General features: G+C 46.1%; 1 protein-coding gene across 3 annotated transcripts in view; it reads left to right on the forward strand.

Moving 5' to 3' along the window:
* The window catches only part of LOC134099050 (stAR-related lipid transfer protein 13-like), a 102,398-nt gene that overhangs the window by 11,332 nt on the left and 81,176 nt on the right, over window positions 1–9,890 (forward strand). For 2 of the 3 annotated variants that reach the window (XM_062551735.1, XM_062551737.1), the window contains exons 1-2: window positions 2,130–2,267; window positions 5,000–6,198. In XM_062551735.1, coding sequence (XP_062407719.1) covers window positions 5,134–6,198 — 1,065 coding nt within the window. In that variant the 5' untranslated portion in view covers window positions 2,130–2,267; window positions 5,000–5,133. Of the gene's footprint in view, window positions 1–2,129; window positions 2,268–4,999; window positions 6,199–9,890 lie in introns of those variants that run through there. The other variant, XM_062551736.1, reaches the window with a different exon arrangement.

A 9,890-nucleotide genomic window follows, 5' to 3' on the forward strand; every position in this document is an offset into this window, starting at 1 on the left:
ATTTGTGACCGCTGCTTCCACTGGGAGTTGAGTTTAGGTCGGAGGGGAGTGAGTTGTGAGGGCTCTAGGTGCCCCCTAACTGCCCTCCCTCCTGCCCACTCGACTCGCCCCCACCGTTTTTTTTTCCCGTCAAGGGCAGTTCACCCTGGGTAAACTACACGGCCAACATTCCATCTACTTCACCCTGTCCTATCAGGGCCGGGTCTGATGAATGTAAACAAGAGTCCAGTCCCAAAGAACAAGTCCACCATGGAACATGCCCAGCCCTGAGCTATGTGTACTATAGAGTCGACTCCTTAGGGGAGACTCCATGCATACTGTACAGACATGTATATGCACATACACAGAAGTGCACACAACTACACACAAACTCTTTTCCTTCCACTCTCTTAGTTTGTTTCACTCTTCTCTTCCTTTCTCTTATTACTATACCATTACTTTTACACTCTCTCTCTCTCTCTCTCTCTCTCTCTCTCTCTCTTTCTCTGTCTTCCTACCCTGTTTACGTGCAAGTGTGTTCACAACAAACTGCACCCTCCCTCCTTACGCAATCCACATGACAAGCACACTGCTACCCTTTTCTAGCAATTTCCAATCACACATATACAGAAAAGCCTTATTCATGGCCAGGGGTGACGGAGAGGCGAGTGGGCCGTCACAGGGTAAATAGAGGGCACATGCACATCCATTTGATGTGGTACTGAGAATGTGGCAGCCGCTGCGGGCATGGCACAGCTCTATATCTTTGGGTCCCATAACGGTCAATCTGGTGCTTCCCTCTTTATCGCCTGAAGCCATAAAGTTTTTCTTTTTCTGCTTGTTCTATTCGGCATGGTAAACATATTTTAAACCGTTTTTAAAAAACAAACAAACAAATAAATTAAAAAAACATTTGAGGTGCAGCTCACCACACAACAACTTTTTCATTCTTCATTTTCATTCTTCTGTTCCCAAAGTAAACAAAATTCAGATCGTGTCAAAATCAAACTCAGAGCAGTTTTTTGGGGAATCCAAATAATTTGTTTTTCCCCAAAAAGGGACGTTGCCCTTTGATGATGCAAGAATAGCGTTGGACCATAAAGAAGAGATGAGAAGGGTAAAGGGCAGATGAGGACAGTTCTGCACAAACAACTCGTTGTTAGCAGGTAGTAATGGTAATACTAATAGTTTATGGGGATATTTTCCTGGGGAGGTTTCTACAGTTTGGCCAAATGGTGGCTATGAAATTATTTCAAACATTCAAGAATGACTGCAGATTTTCACTCCCCCTGTCTGATTTTATAAATACTGTCTAGCAGATATGATAATCTGTAAAACATTGTAAACATGTTTTCACAGAATCAGAGAGGGGAGTAGAAATCTACAGTCATCTGTTAATGTTAGAAATAAATTTGCGGTTAGAAATAAATGTCTGTTTCAGCTAATCTGTACACATAAAATCACCCATCATTACTAGTGTCAACACGGAACTTCAGGATCTGCAGCATTCATACTGTGTGTTTTGTACAGTTTTGTACACATTTTAATATCAGTTACCATCTCTTCTCTCTCTCTCTCTGTTTCTTTCTATCCCCTCCTCCTCTTTTCCCTCCAATCTCTCTCCTGTTCCAAAACTCCTCCTCCCCCTTTCATCTCAAAAACAAACACATATAAACACATAGAAGACAGCATACACACACACACACACACACACACACACACACACACACACACACACACACACACACACACACACACACACACACACACACACACACACACACATACAAACAAACAAAACAGACCCACACAAACAGAGTGAGAGAAACACACACACACACACACACACGTATATGCCCTCCCTCCTATCCCTCCGTACCTTGAATGAGTAAGCCCGTTGAGAGGCAGCTCCCCCTCATAGCCTGTGGGGACAGCGGGGAAGTTGTGATGACAGCATTCATGCCGACTGGAGGCGGGTACACTAAAGGAGGTGTGTCCGTGTAAGTGTGTGTGTGTGTGTGTGTGTGTGCGCGCGCGCGCGTGTGAGGGAGTTTTGTGTGTGTGTGTGTGTGTGTATGTGAGGGGGTGGGGGGTGGCAGCAGAGCAGTGTGCTGTCTTGCCTCTGCCTCAGTTAGGAGTGAGCTTTTGTAAGACGCACCTCTCTCTCCGTCTCTCCCTCTCTCTTCAAAGCTAAACGCAGCACCCTGGACACTTCCACTTTCAGTATGAGAGTACTGCCGGGGCTCTCAGAGGACATATCCATGAGGATCTGTCACAGGGCTTAGAAGGTAGGGATGGATGATGACTTTACAGTGCTTACAAGCATTTTTAGTTCTTTTTAAATGTCGCTTTGACTGACTTGTCACTACAGGTGGATGAGATGGCACAGTGTGTGTGTGTGTGTGTGTATATATGTGTGTGAGAGTGTAGTTTGTGTGGGGAGAGAGAAAAGAGGAAGACTGTCATGAGAGAATAGAGGACTGTCATGTTCAGCTGTGGCTGGAGATATGTGTTGTTTTTCACATATATGTGGCTAAGTTTGGATGTTTTTGTTTTTGTCAGCATTTCTAAGTAACATTAATGGGGATGTTTGTGACATGTGGTTAAACTGAGCCATATTTCTGTAATTGAGTCCAGAGATCAACTCTGTTCCAAGTTCCTGTGCAAATGACAGTTTCCTCCCAACAAACTGACATAACAGATAACATGCAAATAACTGAACATGTGAGTAGTTGATGCTCAAGTTAAAGTTTTATTATACCTCAAACACCGTAGATTAATGATGCTTTATTTCAAAGCACAGGCTTTTACAATACACAAGTACTGTATATCTGCTACTACGATAAGGTTGAACCAATGGTTCACGCGGACAAGTAGAGGTGACAGATAAACAACGGTATATTGTGTGTGTATCGGTCACTGTAACTGATAGACAAGTATTAGTTCTATAGTGCTGCGGTGTACCCATGGCAGGACAGAGCATGTGATTCCCATCTGGACCGCAGAGCTGATTTTCACACTCCGCTTTCCTCCACTGCCTCCTTGGACTGGACCATTATCCCCCCGGCTGAATGCTACGGAGGCCCCCTCTCTCCAGCACGCATTCAGGGGAGAGGGGACTTCTTGGAAAGAGGTGGACTGACAAGATCTAATCTCCTGTCCACTGGCCGAGATGTTTCCTGTGGAAGAACAACAGACCCCTCTCTTTAGAGAGAGAGAGAGAGAGCCCCCCCCACACATATACATACCCTAAAAACTCTCCAGAACCCCCAGCCAACCAAACACACACACAAGTGTGCGCGCACACACACACACACACACACACACACACACACACATGGACGTGCACACACACACACACACACACACACACACACTCTATTTAGGGGCCCTAAGAGTAACTTTAAATGATGGCTCTATGGCACTTGTCAACTCCCGGGGTAATGTTTCTTTGAGACATGAGGCCTTAGGTTTTTGCGACATACGCGTCTGACATATCCGGAAAGCCGAAATTAAGTTTCCTATTCATTTTTAACTCTGCAGGATGTAAAGGCATACTGGATTAATGTCAACATTAATGATAAAAGGGAATTTAAAAAGCTGTCTGAATAAGAGTTCAAATAAAACTAGTCATTCTAGTAGCCTACTGAAGAAGTTAAAAGCTGTGCTCAGCTGTGGGTGGCGGTAAAACATTTGTCCTTGCACTGTACTGGTGCTGAGCTCTTATCTGTCTCTGAAGGTTACAGTGCTTGAGCTTTTGTCAGACCAGGTGTGTTTTCCCCTGACACACAAGGTTTGTCTTTTGTATATATTTCTGTTTTCTCTCTCTCTCTCTCTCTCTCTCTCTCTCTCTCTGTGTGTGTGTGTGTGTGTGTGTGTGTGTGTGTGTGTGTGTGTGTGTGTGTGTGTGACTCACAATTCAGTGTGTGTGTGTGATAAGAGCTGGCCAATGTCAGGGTTACCATCTGGCCTCCTCCCACAACATCCATGAGAGATATGGCAATCGACCCATCTTTTCCATAATGTTTTCCATGCATGACTTTGAGAGGCACAAGAAATCAATTCATCTTCCTGGAGATAACTTACATCACAAGGTTGTTTTTGAAATGAGCTCAGTGGTCTTTGTGGTGTTGTGGTTTGATATTTCTTAGACCAGTTTAAAAGTGCTAGCCTAATACATTATATGATGACTGATTATTAGGCTACACACTTGTGTAAAAATTATATCTTTACCGGGTATTCATTGTTTTAAAGCAATATGTGACAAATGTGTTTTCGACATAGAGAGGTAAAGGCGCCTCACGAAAGGTCATTCAGGGATCTCATAGATGCGTGAAATCCTAGTTGATGTCCGGGTTCTGAAGTTGACAGATAGAGATCCGTCAAGAGTAGCGCACTACGTTTCCACGTCACGAGACAGTTATGAAAGCATCCGAAAGGAAAGAATTCCGTTTTGTGTTTCTATAGAAATGGAAATATATGGGTAGTTTTGAAGTGGGGCTTAATAACGGGGTTAGCGGTGCCTAGCCAAACACAGTCAGTATTAAGCGAGCGATGTAAGCGGACTGTAAATCACCAATGCGCGGGGAAGAAGATCCAGATTCCAGAGTGCTGTGATGTCACTGAGATCGTGCCTGAAACAGATCCAGACTTGAATGCCGAGGCCAACGCCAGATGTTCAGTTTTCACAGCTTCGCCTCTATTTTTCGCCTCAGTCCTCTGTGTTACGTTAGATGTACTGGCAGAGGTGGCTGTGCTCAAACTTCAGAAAGTTCGGTCAGTAGCCTACCTACAGGCAACTAAAGCACAGGCGGGGAAAGCTAATTCGAGGAATTGTCTATGCTTTGGATACATTTTGTTCTTTGAGCGTAAGACGTTAAAGTTCTGTGAATAGAACATGCTATAGAAGTTCAGCGCCTGAGGGCCTACTCTCGCTCGTGACTTATGATTTGACCTCGAAAATGTAAGCTAATCACTGTAGAAACTCCCTAACACACGTTTTTTCATTTTTTTCCTACAGGTAAGTCAACCTTTGCACTGATTTGGAGAGTGGTGTTGCTGTCTCAATGCCACTTCACAACAGAGATGGAGAGGGCTTGCACAGGATGCAGAATATTTTGGATCTACCTTGTGACTAAACTGTGAAGCTGTGAAATGGAAACTATTTGCGTGGTGTCTTTAGAGGGACTGTCAGAGTCTCCCAAAATGACCATTTCAACAGCTACATCCTCAGAAGTGATTGCAGGGGACATTATGCCACCCTCAGGCGATGCCCCTGTGGAGAACGGAAATTACCTGAAACTGTCTGAGCCGCTTCGCCAGGAGACTGGGGGCAGATTCACTCAGATCCAAAGACAACAGGAAGAGACAGGTGCCGTTGAAGTGGACCAGCAGAGTTGTGGAAGTACCCGGGGATTTTCTGAGCTTAACTGTGTCTCAAGCTCAGGCTCCCTTTGTCACTCTCCAGACGAGGGAGAACATGAGTTTAGGACCCAGATGCACCAAAATGGACCAGAACATATACCATTGCCTGTAAATACAGATTCAAGTAGTCCTGATGTGACAGAGAAAGACACAGAGGAACCAAATGCCATTTTAGTAGCAAATAGTTGGCCTACTGTGGAAAGTGGTCACAACTTCAGACATTCAAATATGGAGGATCCGAGGCTGACTGGAGTTGTGCCGGATGTTTCTCAGCATGGCGGCCTTTCGGCCCACCCCACTGCAGGCCTAAATGGCCATGATGTCAATGTTTGGCCCCACACACAGTCACCACGTCCTGTCCCGTCTCTGGTGGTCATCTTGGACCAATCCGTGACTCTGAGTGATCTCCCGTCCAAAGCCCCTGCTCTAGACACTGGCCAGGGGCTAGATCTCCCCCGCATCATCAAGCACAAGCCCAGCTCCATCACCTTCGCCGACTACGACTGCCCGCCGTGTGAACGCCAGCAGCAGAGCGCCCTCGCCAACGAGAGCTCGGATGGCCAGGAGTCTTCCTCGGAGGATGACACCAACGACGCAGGCGGCGATGACGAGGATGAAGATGAGAACGACGAGGACGTGTTTCCTGAACTGCCACTGTCCATGGAGTTCTTGGCTGCCCAGCAGCGCAGGAATAGAGAGCGGCCCAGAAGAAGGGGTGCCGTGGCGGAGAGCACTAGCTCCCCTGTGGACCTCTCGAGTGGCACCAAGGCTGAAGACGACACCAGCAGCACAAGGGTAAGGTAGACATTTTGCAGATGGATTATTGTGTGGCAACAGCATAATCCATATCTTGATAAGATCAGGTACATTCTAAGTTCCCATAATGTACATAGAACATCTATCTGTATATCTTTGTGTACTGTATACTGTGCAAACATTTAGTATACCTTTTGATTTCTGTAAACATTGTATCATGTTTTGTTGATACCTGCGTTATGTTATCTGAAGGATCAGAATAGCTTTGTTCAAAAGTTAATCATAACACTAACCACAGTTCTAATCAGAAACAGAAATCAGAGAGCTGTAGTTTTGAATACCAGACGTGACGTATTTTCTCCAGGCTTATTAATCCTATTTGATGGGGGTTCTTAACTTGACAGATTATTATATCAAATGGCATTTTTTTCATTGTTGGTGTTGTAACCTGATTTAGCACTTGCTTGCATCAGTGTGCAAGACTCGAGTTGAGGAGACTTGGAGAGAGTGCTTTTTACAAGTCCAGCAGCTAACCAAGCAGAGGCTCGAAGGTATGCAGTGGACCTCTGCTTTCTCTCTTCCGTGGCTGTCATGTACACAAAGGTCTATCAACAGTGAACCTAGCCTCTGCTTTCTCTGAAACACGACAGCGAGAGATTTGTGACCTCTTCTTCCCTCCCTTCCCCTGGAGTACTCTAACCTCTCCTGCCTAGAAACCAAGCAGTGACCTTGTCCTCCGTGTTTTTTTACTGGCCTCTAAAACCACCATTGACGTTTATGGACGTACACCACGATCAACATGGTTGTCTCCGACCTCTTTTACGTAACTTGCCAACTACTGTGTTGTTTACACACAACACAACAACAATAAAAAAAGTACAGGTGAGGTCAGGTTATGGAGAGACAAAACCTGTTGCAATTCAGTGGTTAACCGGGGCCTTATGTCTGCCTCTGTTGTGTGTGTTTATGGTTGTACGTTGGGTCACTCCTGTCTCAGAGGTGTGTTTGAGGTGAGGGCAGGAGGAATTTGGGGAATCTGTAGACCGCCTTTTGGTAGCCTGTGAAGACAGAGGGTTAACTGCTCCGATAGAGGAGTCCGAGGCAACATGGGCTATCACACGCTCTCTGCCAGATGACATGTGTGAATCTCAGTGCACCCCCCCCCCCACACACACACACCCACCCACACACACACACACACACACCTCTCTCCGTGTCTCAAGTCAGGGGTTCAAAGACATCGCTATCCACACACCACCTCGCTCCCCTCGGCGGTCCCACCCCTCCGCTCTGTGTGAGTGTGAGAGAGCCATGCTTATTTGATGGGACAGACACGGTTGTTGCTCGATGGGAGAGAAAGGGCTCACTGTTTTCCCTGGCGAGGGGCCCTTATTCTACCCCCCCTACCCTCACCCCCCCTTCACAGCCCTTTCAGATGGTGCTGAAGTAAATGGGCAAGCTTAGATTTACACCCGTGTTTGATCCGCTGGGGAGAAAGCTGGATCAAAAGGAACTCTGCTCACTTTGTCTGTTAGATCTACCCTACAGTCAGTTGATAAGCAGTGAAAAACAAGGCAGTCCATGTTTTCCTCATTTAAAATCTCATGTTATTTTCATCCTAGTCCTTTACAACATTTACATGGGGGTGGGAGAAAATCCTTCTTAACATAATTTGAAGTTAAAAATAAGATACCACAATCATTTGAACCTAAATAGGAGTTAGGCCTACTGTGAGTCATATATCTCTGCTATTTTGCAAGAAGGCTACCAGAGTCTGGATTTACAGCCGGTGTTCACATGGTGCCTTTCAGATGTATAAGTAACAGAAACTGATTTACTCTTCGTCTCCTGCTGCTCCTCAGCCACACGTGCTGTGCTCCCACCAAACACATGCAGTCTTACTGTCGTGCCAAAGCAGACCTGGGAGCCTGTGTGTGTGTGTGTGTACCGTTGTCCTGTAAATGGCACGACGTGCAGGAATGCCCCAGTGTCGGTTAGAGAGCGACAATAGGCTCCGCTTGGTCTATGGTGGTCAAGAAACACAACAAACAAACCTGCTGCCAGTGCCAAGGCTTCTGTTGGTTGAGAAGAAGTGATGGATAAGGCCATAACATGTACCATGGTGGTAGTGTTTTTTTTTATTATTATTATTTTACTCAACCTACCTTAGATTCAAATTCATTTTTATTCTTCTCACCTTTGTAAAACCTTTTGTTGTAAGCGTTTTTTAAAATGATTTTGCTCACACCAAGCTCAAGTAAATGGGATTCTGATAACGCTGGAGTTACCAGAGTTATGGCTGCAGGGCTGGCTGCAGGGGTGGTTGGCCTCATCTCATGAGCACTGCTGCGTGTAGTTCTCAGTTTTATCCAGTTGAGGGCACCATAACCACACCATCTGCCCATTCAGTGTCCTCTGCTGTCCTCTACCTTGGTGCGACTCTGTCATGGTATGTTGAGTTCTGTTGGTTTTCCTTGGCAGCCAGTGTAGATTTAATATCGACCATCCTGCAGGTTCGCCTCTTAAAACTTCAGCTGAGAGGCTCCCCGCGGGGAGAGAGAGGCTCAGGGAAGAACTGGGTCAGCTGTGTGAATTCACATTTGACTCTCCGAATCCGTTAGAAACAGCCTCGGCCATTCAACCTCAAGCCTCACACCAAAGCTCTGATCTCGGCTACTCTTTAAAAAAAAACAAAAAAGCAAAAGAAAAAACACATCCTACTCCCCCCGTTTTCTTTAAAAGCACATTTGACCTGGGTCCTATTCAAATACTGTAGCTGCCAGCCAATGCCCCCTTTTTTGAGCTCGCCATACCCCGCCGCTGCATTCTCGCACTGCCATGGTGATCCGTGGCACTCTCGGTGGGTGGCATGGACTAGGCACCGCGCCCAGAAAGCCATGCCATAGCCGGAGCACTTAACTCCTCATTACCATGTCAAAAGCGAAGCGCTACAGTTTACAATGTGCCAATTTGCACCAATGAAGTTATGGCCCTCTCCCTATTCGCTGTTCGGCCGCCTGTAGATAACAATGATGACTTGATCTAGAGGATTGACTCATACCAGTGCACGTTTCCATGGCGAGCGGCTTTCTCACGAGGGACAGAGCCTGAATGGCGGCGGAACTGAATCAAGGCTTCTGTCTCACTCCAAGATTCCCGCAAAAAAGCCCTCCAGGAATTCCGCTCATTCCATAGGAGAAGTGGGCACATTCCGAATGTGCGTTTTATGTGGCTATCCCCTTTTTGAGGGGAGCAGAGCTGCGAGTGTTTCTAATTTGGCTCAGGCCTCTGAATTCAGACCCTGAGATTGGCAAACATCTCCTTCTCTGTTATTGTGGGGTTCTGAAAACGAATGGATAAATCGCTATTCAAACCGTTGCCTGTCACAACAACCCATTTTGTCATTCAGTAAACGAGACTGTACAAATGTGTAACTTATCCAAACTCATTTTACCTCTATGATCCACCACTGGCATGTACATCAGGCCACCACCAGCAAGCAGACACAGGACTCAAAGATGCCTGGGCCTGAAGATGGATTTAAACATGTCCGCCCAAGATGCTACCTAGAGGGCTGCCATTCGGTGCTGGAGATTCTGTAGTGTAACTACACACATATTCTTCTGTCATAGTCAAGAGGCTTACTTACCAGTCTCACCAGGAAAAGACAGAGTGGCGCTAGAGGACAGACAGCATCAGAACTCTCCTTCCTCTCTTCTCTCCCTCCCTCC

This window comes from Sardina pilchardus, chromosome 13 (genome assembly GCF_963854185.1).
Source record: "Sardina pilchardus chromosome 13, fSarPil1.1, whole genome shotgun sequence".
Taxonomy (NCBI): Eukaryota; Metazoa; Chordata; class Actinopteri; order Clupeiformes; family Clupeidae; genus Sardina; species Sardina pilchardus.